At 40.2% G+C, this 23,096-nt stretch overlaps 1 protein-coding gene across 1 annotated transcript in view; it reads right to left on the bottom strand.

The window, feature by feature from the left end:
* The window catches only part of CATSPERE (catsper channel auxiliary subunit epsilon), a 160,491-nt gene that overhangs the window by 22,748 nt on the left and 114,647 nt on the right, over positions 1-23,096 (bottom strand). The window contains exons 13-19 of the mRNA XM_070384408.1: positions 22,329-22,404; positions 18,062-18,114; positions 15,682-15,732; positions 14,788-14,821; positions 14,639-14,718; positions 5,161-5,260; positions 683-769 (exon numbers count right to left, since the gene is read on the bottom strand). Of these exons, the coding sequence (XP_070240509.1) occupies positions 683-769; positions 5,161-5,260; positions 14,639-14,718; positions 14,788-14,821; positions 15,682-15,732; positions 18,062-18,114; positions 22,329-22,404 (481 nt within the window). The remainder of the gene's footprint in view (positions 1-682; positions 770-5,160; positions 5,261-14,638; positions 14,719-14,787; positions 14,822-15,681; positions 15,733-18,061; positions 18,115-22,328; positions 22,405-23,096) is intronic.

Genomic DNA, 23,096 nt, shown 5'->3' with positions numbered 1-23,096 from the left:
GTAGGACCAGTGAGTTGAAGGTTATATTGAGTTGGAAGAACTGTTCAAAGGATTGTTGGAGTAAAGCTCCTAGAATCATGTTACTGGGCAGACGGGAGTGACAGGTAGAAAATGGATGGTTTGGAGTTGGGAATATAGAGGAAAATACACATTGTTCATCTCCGTCTGGACATGTATAGATTCTGCTGGAGAAGCAAAAATAATATTCTTATTGTAGGGTTTACATTGTAAAGGCTGAGTTACCTTCTATGTCACATGTTATTCATGAGATATGATTTGATTTGCCAAATAAAATAATTGCAATTTAAGAAAATTCAATTGAAAAAAATTGAAAACAGTATGGTAATTGGCATTCTGAAAAGATCTTTTAGTTATATAAGAATTGAAATGTCAGGCATTCTTTAGAAAGATTCAGTCTTAGTGCTATAACATGTGTTTCAGATATTTAATAATCTGCAGATAGATTTTCAGAAGAGAAAATTAAAACAAAATTGTTAGTAATGCAGAGCAACAGAAGATCAAACAGAATTAAGATGAAACATTTTAGAATAGAACATAAAAACTGGATTTGATTTACAAAATCAAACTTAAACCCAAAATATTTTCTTTAAGCACTTATTAATACTAAAATGACAAGTTACTTATTGTAAATAAATAATTTACAAGGTAATGTTTTTCTTACCTCAGGTCCCCAGACTTCTTCTAATGGGAGGTGCTTGTTAAGCTCGATCATTGAATTCCATGTTTGAGCTTCATTCAAACAACCGCTCTGTCAAAAGATTTTATATACACAGAAAGATTATATATATACATAAAGATTATATATATACATAAAGATTATATATATATATATATGTTTTGCATGTCAATATATTTCTAAGTATTTAATTAGTGCCATTGGAAATTATACATCTAATTTTTAATTATTTAAATGTTTGCTGATATATAGAAAAACAATGGACTTTTGTATATTGATCTTGTACAGAGACAACTTCTTAAACTCAGTTATTAATTTTAATTGTTCCAGATGAACAATCATGTTATCTGTGAATATGACAATTGTATTTCTTCCTTTCCAACCGTTATACTTTTATTTTTATTGCTTATTTTTTACCTTATGATAAACATATGGAACAATGTTTATAGAAATGGTTAAAACAGGCCTCTTTGTTTCATTCCGGATTTCAGAGGGAAGGCTTTCACATTTTTACCATTAAGTATGATGTTTTATGGGCTTCCCAGGTAGCTCAGCTGGTCAAGAATCTGCCTACAATGCAGGAGACCCCAGTTCAATTCCTGGGTCAGGAAGTTCCCCTAGAGAAGGGATAGGGTACCCACTCCAGTTTCTTGGACTTCCTTGGTGGCTCAGACAGTAAAGAATCCACCTGCAATGCAGGAGACCTGGGTTCAATCCCTGGGTTGGGAAGATCCGCTGGAGGAGGGCATGGCAACCCACTCAAGTATTCTTGCCTGGAGAATCCGCATGGATGGAGGAACCTGGTGGGCTACAGCCCATGGGGTTGCAAAGAGTCGGACACGACTGAGCAACTAAGCACAGCATCATGATGTTTTATACAGGGTTTTTTGTATCCACATTTTAAAGAAGTACTATTTATTTACAATTTTACAAGATTTATTTTTAAAGTAGTGTTATATATGGATGATGTATTTTTAGTAAATTTTATTAAACATTTGTTTGGCCATGCTGGGTCTTTGTTGCTGCATGGTCTTTTCTCCAGTTGTGGCAAGTGGGGCTGCTCGCTAGTTGCAGTGCACAGGCGTCTCTTTGCAGTGGCTTCTCTTGTTGCAGAGCCTGGGCTCTAGGGTGCATGGGCTTCAGTAGCTGCGGCATGTGGCCTCAGTAGTTGAGACTCCTGGGCTCTAGAGTACAGGCTCAATAGTTGTGGCTCACGGGCTTAGTTGCTCTGTGGTATATGGGATTCTCCCAGGTCAGGGATCAAAAACCCATGTCTCCTGCATTGGCAGGTGGACTCCTTGCCACCATGGAAGTCAATAAATTTTTAATCAAATGACTTTTCATCAACTGTTGTAATAATTGTCTTTTTTTCTTTATTCTGTTAATATACTAGATTACTTTGACTGCCAAGTGATATCCTCAAGCCTTAATTTATGAAATAAAGAAAACTTGGCATTATTTTTTAATAAGCTGCTGTATTTGATATGCTAGTATTTTGTTCAGGTGATTTGTATCTATGATCATGAATGAGATTAGCTCATAATTCTCTTCTTTTAAGGCCCTCATCAAGTCCTCCTGGATTTGCAAAATGAATTGAAAGTGCTTCCTCCCACCTCAATACTCTGGAAGAGTGTTTATAAAGCACACATAGGTTGGCTATTCTGATTTGCTGTTCTCAATTATATGGTATGCTCTTTCAATAAGAAGCTTCAAATATTTTTTCTTGGGTGGGGAGATGTTTTGTTGAATTATTAGTATTGGTTTTCTTCCTTTGCTTTGGTTCTCTTTTCCAGGAATTCCATTTATCCATAGATCGAATCTTCTTTGCCTAGCCTCAATATTTGTCACTTTCTCTCAAATCATTTTTGTTTCATTCTTCATTTCTTTTTTACTTAAATTTCTTTCCTCTTTTAATTTCATGTATTTTTAAAGACTTATCTGTTGTTAAGTTTCATGTTTTAAATGCTATTCCCTTTGTATTCAGAATTTTAGGTTTGAAATTATTTTCTTTCAGTAGCTTAAAATAGTTTTGTTCAAAGACTTCTGGCTTTTATTGTTTCTATTGAGAAATTAGCTTTAAACCTTACAGTTGCTTTTTTGAAGGTAACTTATCTTTTTTGCTCTACTTTAAAGATTTTTCCCTTTGCTTTTGATTTTAGAAATTTTCCTGTGGTGTTTCTAGACGCGGATTACTTTTTCTACGCTTTGATGTCTTTCATCAGTTTTGGAAAATGTTGCTTCTGAGCAGCACTTTTTTTTTAAGGATTCCAGTTCTTAGAGCTTAGCATTGAAGATCTCCTTTATGTTTTTTCCTATATTTGAAATCAGTTTATCTCTCTGTGTGTAATTCTGGATATTTCCCTCTGATCTCTCCTCTAGATGACTAATTCTATTTTCAGTCATCACTCCCAACAGTTGAGTTCCTAATTTCAATTATTGCAGTTTTAATTTCTTTTTTGTAGAACTGATCAGCAGCTCAGAATCAGGCATGGATAAGGCAGAAAGATAGATGTTTAAATTTGCTATAACACTGAATGAGAATAATACTGAGGAAAGTGACATATGACTTGGCAAGACAGTAGCTGGAGGACTGAACCATGGAATTCAAGTTAGATAGGAAATGAAGAGAAGAAAAATGGGAGAAGTAGAGAGGAAGAAAGCAGAAGGCTCAATATAGTGGATATCTAGAGTGTGTGAGAAAAAGTGAGAGGCTACAGGGTTGAGGGGTGAGGTCAGAGACTAAAATATTTACATTGAAATGTAATTTTAATAGAGGGAGCTACATTAGTGTGCTTTGCTTCAATAGTAGCCCTGGTTTTCAGGGGTTTTATACATGAAATGTTTAATTCTTGATCACACATAGTCCAGTGCAGATGTTCCTGGCAGTGACTCCTATGGGTGATTCTCCTCAAAGAAGTGAATTAAAAACTCAGACTTTTAAAATCTAATGGCTTCTTAAAGTTCCCTGTCTCTTTCATCCAGTTCTCATCTTTGATTGTCGCTATACTATATTGACATGTGAAGGAAGATGGGAAGCATGGAGGATCATGTGAAGTTCTTGAGCACTTCTTCCTGGACACGTATAACTTCTGCTCATATTCCAGTGTTAAGAAGCATGGCCCCACTTAGTGGCAAATGAGGCTGGGAAATGTAGTCTCTGTTTAGAAAGCTGGCTTCTTTCCAGCAATAACCCTACATGGTGGCTGGCAGAATTGTAATTGTTTTGAGGACAAGGGAGAAATAATCAAGTAACCAAGTATATGTCAGCAAGTAGGGATGGGGTAGGTAACAACTGGATGATAGAAGCATTGAATTGTGTTTTACTCAGGGGAGGAGATAATGATCTGGAAATGATACTGTGAATTAGGAAGAATGTAAATTCTTCATTCCTTAAGAATATAGGGTAAGAGAAAGAGTACCCTTGGTTTGATAGAAACATGGGGATAATTGTATTCTCTGAGGAATGTTTGTTGAAGACGGATCTAGGGTTTTTAATCTTAAGGTATGTTAGAAAGGTTTGAGGTGGTAAAGAGTAATGGAAAACTTAGCCAAGGTCTAAGAAGGATAGAATAGTATAGGGGTGAGACTGTGAGGAGGAAATAGGCCCCCAAACCGTACATATTGGACCCTGAACAAGTATGGGAGGAATGTATGATGGGATGGATTTCTTTGCTCAAATAATTATAGTAATGTGGAGGGGGTAGCCGGTAGAACTCTTGTCTCTTGGTTGCCACCTGGGCAGGTTCTATTTCTTGGCGAATGAGGGTCTCTGATAGATGAGAAAGTTAATTTGGAAGGAGACATCCTGGTTTTGTTTGACATCTCTGACAAATCTCAGGAGTCAAGGCTGTTCACGCTCCGTCGTGATGGGCAGCCCTCCAGGACAGAAAGCCCCACACAGCAGGGATGAGTGAAGTGTGCTGGTCTTAGTAGTCAGGCCTTTCTGCCGTGGCCTGCAAAGTGAACAGGCAGAATGAGAGGGATTCACTGTGGAGGCGGAGGCTCACCAGTCACTGAGGATGAAGGAAAGCCAGGAGAGGAGAGCGTGGTGACCGTGAAGCCAAGGTCAATGGGTCAAATGCTGCAAACAAATCCAGTGAGATGAAGCCTACAGTGTATCCATTTGATTTAGCATGAATATGATGATTGGCCGAAAGCCAAAGGCAGACCCATAAATAATCAAACATTAAATACTATGTGGAGAGAAAATAAAATAGTACTAATTGCATCATCCTACTATAAACATTACCTTTTCTGACCCCTTTTGCTCTATGTGACACTGATTTCTTTTCTCATAAATGAATTATAGTAGTCATAGAATTTAACACAGAGGTAGTATTTTTTTTCCCCTGCCTACAGCTGACTTGTTCTGTTTTCCTTAGATAACTTATACATTGATTTAAAATAGAAAGACTTGTCTAATTTTGCATGCTAAATTCTATTTAAATCCAAAAATGTCATACCTTCTTCATAGTATTATTAAAGCTATAGTCATCCCTGCCATGTATTTCCCACACTATGAAATTTACTTCAACATCTTCAACATAACCATTGTCATTGTATCTGAAACACAAAATAACAGTTTAGCGTAGAAGAGTTAAGAGCTCCAGATTTTAAGATAGATGGGCTTAGGGTTAAATCCTGTCTTTATCACTAAGCTTTGTGATCCTGCAGAAATTACTTAAACTCTTGAAGCCTCAATTTTCTTATCTATAAAGTACCTACTGTGTAGGCTTCCTTCAGCTCTCAAAACTAATAGTAACGAAGCAGAAATTTTTTATTTTTGAAAACAGTTGCAACCATATATTGATGAGGTGAGTGAAAGTGAAAGTTGCTCAGTCGTATCTGACTCTTTGCAAGTCTGCAGGCCAGAATACTGGAGTGGGTAGCCTTTCCCTTTGCCAGGGGATCTTCCCAACCCAGGGACTGAACCCAGGTCTCCCACATTGCAGGCAGATTCTTTACCAGCTGAGTTACAAGGGAAGCCCAAGAATATTGGAGTGAGTATTTTATCCCTTCTCCAGTGGATATTCCCGACCCAGGAATCGAATCGGGGTCTCCTGCATTGCAGGTGGATTCTTTATCTACTAAGCTATCAGGGAAGCCCAAGAACAATCAAAAATCATAAAATCATATTTCCTGTTCCTCCACCCCCACCATTCCTTTGATATTCAATTTTAATCACGAATATTATCTTTTTTAATGTGTACCTTCATACAATTAAAAATGCTTACATTTCTACCAAAAAAAAATATATATGTGATTTAAATAAAAAAGATCTTAACTCTTGAGCAGGCATCGGTTGACACTCATGATAAGCAAGAAGCTACAGTGTCATCTAGTGGCAATAACAATGAATTGCATAACCCGTGCTTTCTGGGTTTATAATAATCTTTAATGTTCTATTCATTTCATTGAGAATACCAGGCAAAAATACTTGCCCGTGTAAGCACGGCTTATTTTCATTACAGTTTGTTAATGTAAGATATAACACTAATCAAACCCCAGAGACTAATGAATGTTACTACATTTTGTAACTCTTCCCTACAATTTGTAACTTCTCCACTACGGCAGTCCCACTTTTGGAACTGGGAAGGAGAGAGCTCTCTATTGATCCATTAGACATACGTTTACAATCCTGTGTGCTCACTCCAGATAGCTCATCATATTAATCATGTCTTTTACTTTCTGAAAAGTGGTGCTTAATATGTGGGGACTTGCTTACCTTGGAGGGACTGCCCTACCCAGGGTTAATTCCTGGTAAACCAGGAATGCCTTTCATACACAAACCAACCAACCCAGAACCCTGGACACTGAGGCTTACTGATCTCAGCTCGGATTGTCCTTCCATAGATGTCCAACTCTGGAAGCCCCACAGTCTGTAGCCCACCCAGAACCCACCTCCTTTATGAGTTGTCACACTGGCCCACTCTCCATCCACCTGCTTTAATCACCCCAAGACGAGGTACTAGACAGCTAGACTGCCCAGAGCCCACTGAAATTACTCAAAATAGCCAATTCTAACCTGCTTACCCTGTCTCTTCCATTCCTTCCTACAGAAAACACAGTAAAGACTTAGCTCTGTCTTCCCCTCACTCCCTCTCCTGACAGGTCCTGGTGCTTCCGCACGAGGTCCTACATGATGTGCTGTGCCTCCTGTTTCTTGGGATTGTTATTTATAATAAACTTCTTCCTTCATGACAGTCATTCCCATGTCTGTGTGTCTTACCATATCTGATTAAATAAATCTTGAGTAGCCCTAAAACACCCCTAATATCTGCTATTGAACATCCTGAATCACAGTAGAGCAATTATGTCCCTCTGTTCCTTCTGGGTTGCTTCTGTAGCACCAAATTCTAGTTTGGGATGGGTTGTCATGGGAATTGATAATAAAGAGGCAGCTGGGATGACATTTCCAGCTGAATCATACTTCTAAGACTTGCTTTATTCTTGTTAATATTTGATAGTGAATCTGTTATTTTATCTGTAAAATTCTGCCCAACCTTGTTCCTAAGCCATTTTCTACAAAGGTAAGGCATTTTTTATAATCTAGAGACCTAGCTGCTGCTGCTAAGTTGCTTCAGTTGTGTCCGACTCTGTGCGACCCCATAGACGGCAGCCCACCAGGCTCCCCGTCCCTGGGATTCTCCAGGCAAGAACACTGGAGTGGGTTGCCATTTCCTTCTCTAATGCATGAAAGTGAAAAGTGAAAGTGAAAGTGAAATCGCTCAGTCATGTCCAACTCCTAGCGACCCCATGGACTGCAGCCTACCATGCTCATCTGTCCATGGGATTTTCCAGGCAAGAATATTGGAGTGGGTTGCCATTGAACTACATGCTAATTTCCTAGTGACCACCCCTATCTCGAGGCGCCCAAATTTGCTTCTGGTAAATACCTAATTGAATACTGGGTTATTAACTATGTATTGCTATAATCCAGTTGAACTGGACACTGAGGCTTATTGATCTGACTGTCCCTCTGTAGTTGTTTAGTCACTAAGTTGTGTCCAACTCTTTTGCTGCCCCATGGACTGTAGCCTGCTAGGCTCCTCTGTCTAGGGGATTTCCCAGTCAAGAATACTGGAGTGGGTTGCCATTGCCTTCTCCAGGGGATCTTCCCCACCCAGGGATTGAACTCAGGTCTCCTGAATTGGCAGACGGATTCCTTACCACTGAGCCACGTGGGAAGCCCATCCCACTGTACTTAACCTCAACTATTTGGTTAATTATCTTAGGAGAGTTGGAGTCAACAAGCTTTATCAAGTGATTCCTTGTCGCAGAGATACAAAAGGTTACCCCTAGAGAAAAGTACTGCTGCAATAGTCCAAAGTAGTGCTGCTCTAAAAGGCCACTTTCTGACCCCAACCTTTTCCATCTTTCACATCCTCGCACCTGCCCCTTGACCTCTTAGGCAAACTCCATTCCCCTTATTCCCCTCTGCTTCTCTGCTGCATAGAAGTTCCTTTCCAGCTGCTCTTCCTCTCCCACTCAGCCCAATCTCATGGTTGATCATCTGACCCGCTGTCTCCCACCAGCACCCTGGATACACTCAGTTATTCTTCCCCTCGCATCCAAGGTCTAACCTAAACCGTGGGTGTTACCTATGCCTTCTTCAGCTGTGTTTGTGATACTTGGGAAGTTCAGCGTGTGTGAGGATTGGACCCGCTCATGGTATCTTACCTCAATTGTGCCTTTGCTGTTGTCCAGTGATCTTTTTACAGGCCCTTAGCCAGCTCCTTTTCATTTTACCCTCAGTGACCTTTGACATTCTCCTGAAGTCCCCTCCTCAACCCCTCCCTTCTCTCAGTTTACAGATGACCCTCCTTTCTACTTGGTGTAAGTAAACTGGGGCTATCAGACATGACCTCGCTCAACTTCTACATTCCTATCTCCAAACTAGTCATCTTTACTTCTTCCCTCCGAATCTCAGGGGCTTCCCAGATGGCATAACGGTGAAGACTGTGCCTGCCAATGCAGGAGACGCAAGACTCAGTTTCAATCCCTAGGTTGGAAAGATTCGCTGGAGGAGGAAATGGCAACTTACTCCAGCATTCTTGCCTGGAAAATTCCATGGACAGAGGAAGCTGGTGGGCTACAGTCCATAGGGTCGCAAAGAGCTGGACGTGACTGAGCAACTGAGCACACATGCAGCCCCGGTCTCAGAGAATGGATTATCCTTTGAACCTTGCCACCCGGGCCTGTGATCCTACTTCCCCAGCTGTCTTCATGGACCTTGCTCCTGTAGCTTAGGCGCTTATTTTATTTTAATTAGGTATTTCAAATATACGGAGATTAATGTGAAAATTATTATTTATCATTTCCATCCAGGTTGTGTACTTTACTTGTATATAAATGTGTCCATAAATCATGTATATTATTGATTTATGGGTTTGAAAATGTACATACATGATATTATACTGTAATTATCTTTTGGTGACTTTTTTTTCCACTCAATACTAGGTTTTGAGATAAACCCACAGAAATTTCCAGTCTCTTGATCTGTTTTCCTCATCAGTGGGTCCCTCCTGATCTCTCTTCCTTCCCTACCCAACCTGGAATTCATGGCTGATCATTTGATTCCCTCTTACAAGTATCACAGCTCATTCATTTTAACTGCTATTTGGCATTCTGTTGTCTAACTACGTAAGGTATTCATCCAAATGTTTGCCGTATTTTACCACAATTCTTAAAAATCTGTACTTAAAGACATAAAAAACAAACATTTCAACCACTTGTCTTTTTTACTTTGTTTATGATGTCATTTAGTGCAGATTTTAAAAAATTGCCATTGCATCAAAAAGAATAAAGTACCTAGGAACAAACCCACCTAAGGAGGCAAAAGACCTCTGAAAACTATAAGATACTAGTGAAAGAAATCAAAGATGACACAAACAGATGGAGAGCAATATCATGTTCAATATTGGAATAATCAATGTTGTCAAAATGACTGTACTACCCAAGGCAACCTACAGATTCAATATAATACCTATCAAGTTACTGATAGCATTTTTTGCAGAATCAGAACAAAAATTTTTACAATTTGTATGAAAATCCAAAAGCCCCTGAATAGCCAAAGCAATAGCCAAAGAACACAGCTGGAGGAATCAAACTCCCTGACTTCAGACTATACTACAAAGCTACGGTAATCAAGACAGTATAGAAATCCCAGAAATAAACCAATTCACCATATGGTTAATTAATCTATGACAAAGGCAAGAGTATACAAGAGAGAAGAGACCATCTCTTCAATAAGTAGTACTGAGAAAACTACACAGCTACATGTAAAATAATGAAATCAGAACATTCTCTAACACCCTACACAAAAATAAACTCAGGATATATTATAGATCTAAACATAAGACCAGATACTATAACACTGTTAAAGGAAAACATAAGGAGAATATTCTCTGACATAAATCACAGCAAAGATCTCTTTTTTTGGTCCACTTCCTAGAGTAATGGAAATAAAAATAAACAAATGGGGCCTAATGAAACTTAAAAGCTTTTGCACAGCAAAAGAAACCACAGACAAAATGAAAAGATAATCCACAGAAAGGAAGAAAACTAAATTTGCAAATGAAGTGACCAAAGAGGGATTAATCTCCAAAATATACACAGTCCATGTAGCTCAATATTAAAAAAAAAAAAAATTAAAAAATGGGTGGAAGATCTAAAGACATTTCTCCAAAGAAGACAGACATGCAAACGAACAAGAGGCACATGAAAAGATGCTCAACATGGCTAATTATTAGAGAAATACAAATAAAAACTACAATGAGGTATTCCCTCACACAGTTCGGAATGGCAATCCTCAAAATATCTACAAACAATAAATGCTGGAGAGAGTGTGGAGAGAAGGGAACCTTCCTACGCTGTTGGTGGGAATGTAAATTGGTACAGTCACTATGGAGAACAGTATGGAGAGTCCCTAAAAAACTAAAAATAGAGCTACCATATGACCCTGCAATCCCACTCCTGAGCATATATCTGGAGAAAATCATGTTCTGAAAGGACACCTGCAACCCAGTATTCATTGCAGCACTGTTTACAATAGCCAGGACATGGAAGCAACCTAAATGTCCTTCGATAGAGTGATAAAAAAAGATGTGGTGCATATATGCAGTGGGATATTACTCAGCCATTAAAAAAGAATGAAATAATGCCATTTGCAGCAACATGGATGGACCTAGAGATTGTCATAGTGAGTGAAGTAAGTCAGACAGAGAAGGAGAAATACTGTATGACATCCTTATATAGAAATCTAAAAAGAAATGATACAAATGAACTTACACAACAAAGAGACTCGCAGACTTAGAGAATGAACTTATGGTTGCTGGGTAAAAAGATAGGGGAAAGGGATAGGTAGGGAGTTTGGGATGGACATGTACACACTGCTATATTTTAAAATGGATAACCAACAAGGACCTACTGTATAGCACAGGGAACTCTGCTCAATGTTACGTGACAGCCTGGATGGGAGGGGAATTTGGGGGAGAATGGATACATGTATGTGTATGGCTGAGTCCCTTTGCTGTTCACCTGAAACTATCACAACATTGTTTGTTAATTGGCTATACCCCAACGCAAAGTAAAAAGTAAAAAAAAAACAAGTCATGGAGAAAATAATCAACTAAGAAATTAAGGAAGAGCTACCAGTGAGGTAACAGGAAAAGCAGGAAAATATGATATCCTGGAATCCCAATAAGGAAGATATTTTAAGTAGGAGGAAATGATCAACCATGTCAGTTCTTGTTAATGAGATAGAGTAAGATGAGACCTGAGAACTGACCATTGAGTTAGCAATACGGAGGCCGCTGGCCACACTGGCTGGCAACGTCAGTGGAGGGGTGGGGGGTAAAAGCCTGACTGAGAAAGATCTGGGAGAGGATAGGAGAAGAGCTGATGACAACGAGTATAGTAGCTAGAGGAGTAGTGGAGACAAAGGGAGGGTTTTTGGTTTTGTTTTGGTTTCAGTGAAGGGAAGAACTGCATATTTGTGTGATGATCTAGTAGGGTAAAGTTGATTATGCAAGAGAAAAGGGAAAATTTCAGAAACAGTGATCTTAATTAGGAAAGGGGGCAGGGATCCAGTTCACAAATGGAGGCCTTAGATACCCATATACTTTATCTATGGTGATAGGAAGACAGCCAGAGTTAATGGGTACAGATGCTTGAAGACGGATAGATAATAGCCGTAGAAGCTTGTGGAAGATCTCTTCTGACTGATACCAGCTTCGACTTATTCACCTTCCTTATTCTTTCCCTCATCACTTTCATCTACCAGTTATCAAGCCCTGCCTGTTATTATCACTGATTTTCTTATAAGTGATCCCTCTGTGTCTTTGTTGCTGTCTCAATCATTTTTTTTTCTCCCTGTACTACTAATACAGTTTACTACCTGGTCTCCTTCCTTAGACTTGGTTCCCTGAAATCTACACATCTCTCAGAGACAGCAAATATTTAATCATGCCACCCTACAATAAGAATGGCTAGAAACCATAAAAGGGAATGCATCTGAGTCAGTTCTAATGAGATGGATGAACCTAGAGCTTATTATAGTGAACTAAGTCAGAAAGAGAAAAACAAGTATCATTTATTAACACATGTATATGGAATCTAGAAAGATGGTGCTGATAAACCTATTTACAGGGCAACAATGGAGATGCAGACATAGAGAACAGATGTTTATGGACATGGGCAACAGGGAGGAAGGAGAGGGTGGGACGAATGGAGAGAGTAACATGGAAGCATATATGCTACCACGTGTAAAACAGATAACCAAGGAGAATTTGCTGTATGACTTAGGGAACTCAAACTGGGGCTCTGTAACAACCTAGAGGTATGGGAAGGGGAGGTTAAGGAGGGAAGTTAAAGAGGGAGGGGACGCACATGTATACCTATGGCTGATTCACGTTGATGTATGGCAAAGATAAATACAATATTGTGAAGCAATTTTCCTTCGGTTAAATAAGTTTTGGGGGAAAAAAAAAAAAGAATGGCTAGAAAGCCTTCCATGGTCTGGACTCTCCCTAGCTAGTTTCTCGGCCTTTTCTCCTGACACATCATGACTCATTTTGTGCTCCAATAACATTATACCACTTGAACTATGAAATTTCTTCCTCTATCACTTCTGCTTGCAAGGCTTATTCAGTGGAATTCCCTGTTACCTTCCCCACTTCTTTCCTCCCCTGCCTTCAGCTAAATATTATCCTTTAAGCCTCAGTGACTCAGCTCTAATGCTCTGGGAACACTTCGCAGAGCCCCTCTCCCTTCCGTAGCTCAATTGGATTCCTTTCTTTTCAGTACCAACAACCCATCTACTCCTTTCTATTGTCCCATTTAGCATATTAGTTCACATCTAATTTATCAGATTCTTGAGAGCAGAAATCCTGTCTTACTCATCTTTGAATTCCCAGTGCCTAGCACAGTAATTGCTGTAAATTAGGTGTTTAATCACCGATTAAACATGAACTTTGGACATGAACTTTGTCAAACTCTGGGAGATGGTGAGGGACAGAGAAGCCTGGCATGCTTCCATGGGGCATGCTTCCATGGCATATGTCCATGGGGTCACAAAGAATTGGACATGACTAAGTCACTGAACAACAACAGGTGTTTAATAATGATGACGTGAGATGATTTGAGACTGGTTCCAAACAGGAAAAGCAGTACATCAAGGCTGTATATTGTCACCCTGCTTATTCAACTTAGATGCAGAGTACATCATGAGAAACGCTGGGCTGGATGAAGCACAAGCTGGAATCAAGATTGCTGGGAGAAATATCAATAACTTCAGATATACAGTTGACACCACCCTTATGGCAGAAAGTAAAGAGGAATTAAAGAGCCTCTTGATGAAAGTGAAAGAGGAGACTGAAAAGTTGGCTTAAAGCTCAACATTCAGAAAACTAAGATCATGGCATCTGGTCCCATCTTCATGGCAAATAGATGGGGAAACAGTGTAAACAGTAGCTGGCTTTATTTTGGGGGGCTCCAAAATCACTGCAGACGGTGACTGCAGCCATAAAATTAAAAGACACTTACTCCTTGGAAGGAAAGTTATGATCAAACTAGACAGCATATTAAAAAGCAGAGACATTACTTTGCCCACAAAGGTCTGTCTAGTCAAGGCTATGGTTTTTCCAGTGGTCATGTATGGATGTGAGAGTTGGACTATAAAGAAAGCTGAGCTCTGAAGAACTGATGCTTTTGAAATGTGGTGTTGGAGAAGACTCTTGAGAGTCCCTTGGAGGGACCGGTTGCGAGGAAATCCAACCAGTCAATCCTAAAGGAGATGAGTCCTGAAGTTTTCTTTGGAAGGACTGATGTTGAAGCTGAAACACCAATACGTTGGCCACCTGATGCAAAGAGCTGACTCGTTGGAAATGACCCTGATGCTGGGAAAAGATTGAAGCCAGGAGGAGAAGGGGACGACAGAGGATAAGATGGTTGGATGGCATCACCAACTCAATGGACATAAGTCTGGGTAAACTCCAGGAGTTGGTGATGGACAGGGAGGCCTGGTGTGCTGCAGTCCATGGTGTCGCAAAGAGACAGACACAACTGAGCAACTGAATTGAACTGAGCTGAAGAGTGCATGTCTCTGGGAGAGAACATTAAGGGGGAGGTAGTTCCTAATGGGGAGGGGTGCTGTAGGTTGAGGAGAGGTTTAGAGAGGATAAAGCAAGGGTTAGCTTCTGTCTGCATCCCTGAGAAGAGTTTCAACCCTCTTACCCACCTATGCCTCAGCTTCTAAATTGTAACCTCCCTCATGCATGGACCACAGATCATCCAATTTTGTATAACTAGCACTGAAAACCCAGTGATGCATATGTTGGGTGCTCAAAATATTTATTATTAAATACATGATTAATTAGGCTTCTTTTCATAATTTTGAAACTTTCAAAAGTGAGTTAAAATTTTTAGTGAGAATATACTTACAGTTGAACCAAAGGGTGAAACTTTTCTCTGAAATCAACTTTCAATGGGCAGCCATATTTGTCCCAATTATATTTTACTCTCTAGAAGAGGAAAAAATGCTTTAGTTATTTTCTATATTTGGCTGATTGACAGAATTATGGTTTTCTTACCAATGGTTTAGATGGTCGATCCCTCAGATATGACCTGTAAAAAAATTTTTTTTTGTTACTTAGAATCTTTCCTCTTCTCAAGCTTAAAAAAATTTAAACCATTACTTTGCTTAGGTAAAGAGGTATCACAAAAAAGTCAAATAGATGACCATAATTACAAAATACTCCTAAAATACGTGGAGGTTAAAAGACACATTTCTAAATAACACATGGATCAAAGATGAACCCTCAAGAGAAGTTTAAAAAATACACTTAACTAAATGAAAATGAAAACACAACTTATCAAAACTTGTGAGTGAGCGAGTGAAGTCGCTCAGTCCTGGACTGTAGCCCACAGGGCTCCTCCTGGATTGTAGCCCACCAGGCTCCTCCATCCATGGGATTCTCCAAGCAGGAACACTGGAGTGGGTTGCCATTTCCTTCTCCAGGGCATCTTCCCGACCCAGGGATCGAACCCAGGTCTCCCGCATTGCGGGCAGATGCTTTAACCTCTAAGCCACCAGGGAAGTCAGCAAAATCAGTGCCTAGAGGTAAATTTATAGCAATAAATGCATATATCAGAAAAGACTGGTGCTAATAGGAATAAATACAAACTAATCATAAATTGAGTGAGTGAAGTTGCTCAGTCGTGTCGTTAAAGCGTCTGCCTGCAATGCGGGAGACCTGGGTTCGATCCCTAGGTCGGGAAGATCCCCTGGAGAAGGAAATGGCAACCCACTCCAGTATTCCTGCCTGGAGAATCCCACGGATGGAGGAGCCTGGTGGGCTACAGTCCACGGGGTCGCAAAGAGTTGGACACGAGTGAGCGACTTCACTCACTCACTCACTCAATCATAAATTATTGATAGTACATTAATATACAAGTCAATGCTTACATTAGAAAATATTGCTTACTGTTCAATGATGTAAAAAAAATCATGCTGAAGACATTCTTTTTTAGTAAATCTACAAGAAATAAAATACAATGAAGTTGTAATATCATCATTCCTTATTTATTAGCACAAAGATTTAATTGTTTAACTCAGTGATTTTTAAACTCGAAGGTATCACAGAATCATCACTTATTGAATTAGAATCTCTGGGATTGGTGTGTGGGCCTAGCATTTCTATTTTCACAAACATTTCTGAAGGTGCCAGAATTAGAAATATACTGATTTACCTCTTATATTTGATACATGTGAAAAATTTGTGGAAAATCTATCAAAGTAAAGACAAATTTCTTTGGACTGTTTTATTTTTCATAATTTTTAAAAACACAGTTCTAACTGCTACTAGAGCCTCAGCTGTGCAGGTAAGGACCCATTTTAATGATCCACATAATTTCTAGTTAGGGTTTATGCAGACATAAGGCTATCATGGTCTATGAAGTGATTAAGAGTTTTTGGTAAGTTATATTCATTTGATCATTTTTGCTGACTGCTTCCAGTGTAACTCAGAAGGAACCCTGGACACCATTGTGTTTATTTTATATAGAAAATTAAAACCTGGGACCACCTCCAACCCTGAACTCAAATTTGATCCCAAGAGATGCCCTCTTTCATTAACACCTCTCCTGCCAGAAGGATCATGGGGCTCATAGCTCTCCTTTGTGGACTGTGAAAACTTAGGCCCACCACAACCTGAATTCAAGAAATTAAGGTCATTTTTAGAGGTTCAGAACAGCGGGTCATTGACTAAGAGATTTGGAAAAGGACCTGAAATGTGTGTTTTCTGACATGTTCTCCAGGTGATTCTGATGAGCAATCTAGTCTGACAAAAGCTCACTAAACCCTCCCAGAAACAGATGGATTCAAGTCGCTTTGCATCTCACTGAAGAAGGAAGTCTACATGTAGTGATACTGCATGCAGGGGTACTGGGAATTGATTTTCGTAACCTGTTGCTCAGAGTGGGCTTCCCTGGTAGCTCAGATAGCAAAGCGTCTGCCTGCAATGCGGGAGACCTGGGTTTTGATCCCTGGGTCAGGAAAATCTCCTGGAGAAGGAAATGGCAACCCACTCCAGCACCCTTGCCTGGAAAATCCAATGGACAGAGGAGCCTGGTAGGCTATAGTCCATGGGGTCGCAGAGTTGGACACGACTGAGTGACTTTATATATATATATATATATATATATATATATATATTGCCTAGAGCAGTTATTCTCAAATTTTAATGCCCCTACTAATCTGGAAATTTAGTTACAATAGAGATTCTGGTTCAGCAGGTATGAAGTGAAACCTGAGGTTCTGCATTTCTAGTAAGTTCCCAGGTGATTCCAGGGCTGCTCCATAGATTATACTCTGAGGAGAAGGATGTAGACCATCCCAGAAACAAGATGCTTTAGGCTTTATAATCAGTTAGCTTTTGTGTTTTCTGGAAAAGGGTTTATGGGAGATGCAATTCCTTGCTAAATGAGATGGGAATATTTAATTATCTACCTGGCAACTAATTATGACAATTCAGCACTCAAACGATTATTAGAATGACAGATGAATAGACTTGTTTTGGATGAGAACATATCACTTTATAAATAGATTTAGATAGGTGTCAACGTCACCCCACCCTCACCATAACCGCAGGAAAGGAACTGCAATGCGTTTCTGTCTCCATTTTACATTCCAAACTCAGCTGCTTAATTTTTGTGTACACTGACCTTTATTCTCGCCCATTAGAAGAAAGAACTGTGATGACACAAGTTCCAGTGCACTTCACTGTGAACCGCAGTAAACTCAATAAAAGTCACATCTTGGGATTCTCTGGAGGAAACACTGGCGGTTCCGTTAGGTTTGCTTTAAAAGACATTCTCATGGAAAAGTATTTGAATCTATTTATGAAGTGACTTGCTTTTATCCATGGAAAAAGGTGCAGAAAATAGGCTTCTCTTGTGTGGTTATAAGTAGTTCTCTGACAGAAATGGAATTATAACTGGTTTGAGTAGAATGGACAACAGAGGTTAAGTGTTTCTCCCTCTCATTTCTCTGGAAATGAATTTACACTGAAGAGCTGAGAGAGGTAATGCAAAAGATGGAAACTGGCTTATGAAAAGGGAAGACAGAGAAAAATGCTGATAACAGAGAAAGAGTTTAAATCTTTTTCTCTTTTAGTCTGATTCAAATGTAATATTTGACTTGGCAAAAAGTTAAAACAAATCTGGTTTGAACAAATTGTCAATTTATTATGGATTTCATATGGACATGTCAGTCATTAGGCTAATATTATAACTAGTAATTACCTTTAATTTAACATTTGTTTTAAAACATAAAGAGTAAGACAAGTCAAGTGCAAATATACTTGCCCTTTAACAGCAATGAATTTACTAGCATCACAGCCAACAGATATTTGGAACACCTAAAGTAAAGTAATTTAGGGGATGAGTTTAGTGGTTCTAAATCACATAGTCTAAAATATTACTACAACTGAAAACAATTGCATTTTAAATCTGAAATAACCCTTTAAATGTAGAGTTTGGTTATTCTGCTCTGTGCTGTTTCCTCCTTTGATAGCTTTTTTTTCTTTCTTTGCTTTCTTTCACCCTTGGGGCTCACAAGCTCAAAGGTCAGGTCTCTGCTTTCTTACTTCTATATCAGAGAACCAATTTGATGTCATTTTTCACTAGCACCTCTACAATCATGACTATTAACTCTGTGGTTCTAGCTTGCACCTGACTCACCTGGAAGGTTTCTGCAATACATTTAACTATGAATTTGACTTCTTTTTAGAACTGGAGTCCTCAACTTCCTCAACTGGGATAAGCAACTTCGATTTCTACTTGACTCCAGGACACCTTACTCATTGCTGTATACCCTGCCCATCTTCCCATCCTCCACCGCAGGCTTTCTAAGTGGGATCTAGACACTTGCCATCTGTTATAAACACGCCTTATATGTTGCATATTTTCACAAGGCAAATCTAAAAGAAAAAACCTTTAGGAATCAGGAGGGTAGGGTTAGAGAATGATGTCCAGTCAAGCTTGGTGGATTTAGAGAGTTGCACCTGCTAAACCAAGCCCTTCTGGTTTCATTAGAAAGGCATACTTCACAGCAGGAGTTTACGGATTTTATTCCTTGAACCACCTGATCTCACCCATAGGACCTGATTTGTTCTCTCAACAACTCTACCCACAGTCCTTGCTGTCTATCATCACTAAATCTTTTCCCATCAAATGTATTTAGACACATGGGTCTGCCCTTTATCTTTACTGAGTTACCCATATAAGGTGCATGGTTGGCTGAGGTCCTCAAGTTTTTCAGTTACAACACACTGTCACTTGATGATCTTATTTGTAACATCTCTTCATTTCTGGGTCTTAGTTAACTAAAGTCATCCCTAACGTCAGAATTAACAATCATGGCTAAGATTAAAAATATGAGTTGACCTGGAGGTGGCTCTTCAACAAGAGCATGGGTGCTGAATGTGGAAAGCATGAATAAGCCTGTTGTGTAGGGTATCCACTGCTGGAGGACTGACACATCTTCCCTGGGACTGGTCATCTAATAGAGAAATTCTGACGTATAGCCCAAATGAGAATGATGAGTGTATTGGGTTTCTTTATTAACAAATATTTCTTTATCATTCTCTTAAGTACAGGGCAGAACTCCTCCTCCCTTAGCTCAGATCAGACACAGCATATTCCCCTCTAACTGGACAGAACAACTGAACTGAGACAGAAATTCTAAAGGCTTTCAACATAGAAATGTTGGAGGACAACGTATTAGTGTAGTCATCTCTCCCTGGGAAATTTCACTTTGAAAGGAATTATTATGTCCTTCTGGGGCCTGGCTTACTAGGGTGGCCTCACTGCATTCTGGTTCTTGGTGTATGGTTAAAAAACTGAGATGAAGCCTTGTTGGGGCTGCCAGTTCTATTTGCTGCTCTGCTGCAGGCTAGGAAGACTCAGTGACAAAGATGGCAGGCTCATGTTCAAATGGCTCACCCCATGAGCCATTTAGTCCAGCAGGCCTAACTTCATCCAACTAGAGAAGAACTCTGTGGGCCCTCTGTCTACAATACTTATCTGGGAGGCTGATGACTTGCTTACCAGTGGGGATGGGAGCACAAAAAGGGGTCCCTGTGGTTTAGAGCATACCTTGCAGTTGTGTACTAGTTTTTATTTTCTTGGCTAGCTGGTTAATTCAATTAACTGAATTCTTCATGTGGGTATGCCCCATTGTGCTCTGCCTGGTATATGTTTTCTTGCCACATTTTCCTATTGCCTAAAGGACTCTGGCATATTCCATCATCTACTATATGGCCTATTCTCCATTCTATTTCAGTGGGTAGGTCAATACAAACTATCTGAAATGGGCACAGATGGTGGTTAGATTTGAATGGTCCGTGTCTTGGGGTGTGCCAAGGAAGAAACCAGTAATATTAGGTAATTACTCTGTGACAAGTATTATTCTGGGCATCTTAAGTAAATTATCTCATTTAACACTCTCAAAGTAGATAAATACTGTGAGATGGATATTACATTTCCCCTTTTATGAACAAGGCAGCCAAGACTCAGAGTTCTTAGGAGCTTCTTGAAGTCAATAGGTGGCAGAGCTTGCATTTGAACTCTGGTTAGACAGTAAAGTGTCTGCCTACAATGTGGGGGACCTGGGTTTGATCCCTGGGTCAGGAAGATCCTCTGGAGAAGGAAATGGCAACCCACTCCAGTACTCTTGCCTGGAAAATCCCATGGATGGAGGAGCCTGGTAGGCTACAGTTCATGGGGTCGCAAAGAGTTGGACACGACTGAGCGACTAAACTTTCACTTTCACTTACATTAACATTGGGCTTCCCTGGTGGCTCAGGCAGTAAAGAATCCACCTGCAATGCAGGAGACCCAGTTTCCATCCTTGGGTCGGGAGGATCCCCTGGAGAAAGGAATGGCTACCTACTCCAGTATTCTTGCCTGGAGAATTCCATGGACAGAGGAGCCTGGTGGGCTACAGTCCATGGGGTTGCAAAGAGTCAGACATGACTTAGTGACTAACACTTTCACTCTAGATTAATATGTTTTATAATGCCTGGGCTGGGCAGGAGAGGGGGCATATCTCTAAATTAAGGAAAGGGATGGAGGAAATCATGGTGCTTCAGGGAGGCAACTTATATGGAATAAAGTGGAGCTAAAGATAGAGAAGGCAGACGGAGGCTGGGGCAGGAACTTGCTAGGTGGCAGGTTTTTGCTTCTTCAGCAGATTAAGCTGGGTAGGCAGCATGGTGGGTAAACGGGAAATGGTCAGTATGCATTTCTTGGGGAAGCAATGTGTTTCAGCTGTGCTCAAGGGTGGATCCCATCTGCCTTAATTCAAGGCTCCCTCTAAATTCATGGAGTCTTGCCCTGATAGGAACAGGCTCTTGGTGCCGAGGTCCTGAAGAGCAGGGCCTATGTCTCACTCAACTTTGAATTCTTCATGTGGGTATGCCCCATTGTGCTCTGCCTGGTATGTAGTGGGTGCTCAATATATGTTTATTGATTATTAGTTGGAATGAGAAAGAATAAAGAGAGGAGTCATCCCTCAGTGGGGAACAAACACTCAAAGGAGATGGTAGTGGATGGTTATCTGAACACCCCACTGCTACATAACATTGCTGTGCTTTTGTGTATGCCTCTTCCTTGAATCGGAAAAGGCAATGGCACTCCACTCCAGTACTCTTGCCTGGAAAATCCCATGGACGGAAGAGCCTGGAAGGCTGAAGTCCATGGGGTCACTGAGGGTCGGACACGACTGATTGACTTCACTTTCACTTTTCACTTTCATGCATTGGAGAAGGAAATAGCAACCCACTCCAGTGTTCTTGCCAGAGAATCCCAGGGACGGGGGAGCCTGGTGGGCTGCCGTCTATGGGGTCGCACAGAGTTGGACACGACTGAAGCGACTTAGCAGCAGCAGCAGCAGCAGCAGCAGCAGCAGCAGCTTCCTTGAATTCCCTTTGCATCTTCCTGCTCAACTTCTACTTACCCTTCAACAGTCACTTCATGTATCTTCTTTCCACTTTTCCCCTCCCAAATGAAATTCCTCACTCTTTCCTCTGGGCTATTTGATAACTGTGTATTTCACCTTCTCTTATACTAGTTTATGTTTTCCCCTTCAGAAAGGACTCTTTCCATCTTGGTAATTCCCATTACTTAGCACACAGGCTGAAACACAGAAACATGGTAGGCATGCAATAAAACTTTTTAAACAAAGAAATGGTCCATTTTTTAAGATAAATAAATGCAGCGTTGATACGGACATGACTAGCAGTCTTCTCTGACAAACCATATCCAAATTTGGCTGTTCTCATTAATTTCAGTTTTCCTCTACACAGTTTTATTTATATAAATATATAAATGCATTTTAAGATTAATTTTACATCTTTACACATATTTATATTCTGAGGTAAATTCATGGAAGGCAGTAAGTAATCTAATCTTCTCTTTCCAAAGTAAAATAATGCTGTCTCTACAGTGAAATATTACAGAATGTTGCTACGTGTTAGGGGGAATGGTATTGAATGGAGTTAATGTGTATTATTTAGTTTACCACCTGTGTCTTATTGAAGAAAATTTTTTGATCTTCTACTCTGTTACTTGCCTTTTGGGATATTGGACATGTTTTTGCAAGTTCACTGGGTCTCACGTGGACAAGCAGAAGACCTGTGTTCTCATATCTAGGAGAAACAACACACACAAATGACTGTAGAATCATAAGGGAGGGAGCCACGAGTCTGCTTTGTGTAGAACAGATGAAAGTCCCGTTTTCAAGATGTGCTTGAACCCCACACTGAGGAATCCTAGAGGCCTAGTGCTGGTGGTGACCGCCTGCTGCTTCTGCTAAGGTGCACTGTGGTCCTATCCTAAAGTCATTCCCATTTCATCGTGTCCCATATTTTGGCCAGCATAGGTCAGCACAATGGGAAGTAAAAATGAACTTCTATCAGCATTTCAGCCCTTCTGTTTCATTAACACCCTTAGTCTCCTGAGGATGGGACTTTGCTGCTAACATTGTTGCCTGCTTCCTGATGGTATTTCACAGCCTGCTTCCTGATGGTATTTCACAGCTATAGCTTCCCTGGTGGCTCAGTGGTAAAGAATCTGCCTGCCAATGCAAGAGACTCAGGAGACGTGGGTTCGATCCCTGGGTATGAAGATCTATCTCCAGTATTGTTGCCTGGGAAATCCCATAGACAGAGGAGCCTCGTGGGCTACAGTCCATGGGGTTGTAAGAATCAGACACGACTGAGTGACTAAACAACAATAACAACAAGCCATTGCATAGATTCCTTCTCTAGCCTCTACAGATTTCCTCCCATTGATAACGCCTTTGGAACAATAGATACTAAGTTATGAAATTAGTTTTCTG

Source organism: Bos mutus, chromosome 16 (genome assembly GCF_027580195.1).
Source record: "Bos mutus isolate GX-2022 chromosome 16, NWIPB_WYAK_1.1, whole genome shotgun sequence".
In the NCBI taxonomy this organism is placed as follows: domain Eukaryota; kingdom Metazoa; phylum Chordata; class Mammalia; order Artiodactyla; family Bovidae; genus Bos; species Bos mutus.
This window is presented reverse-complemented; position numbering and strand designations above follow the sequence as displayed.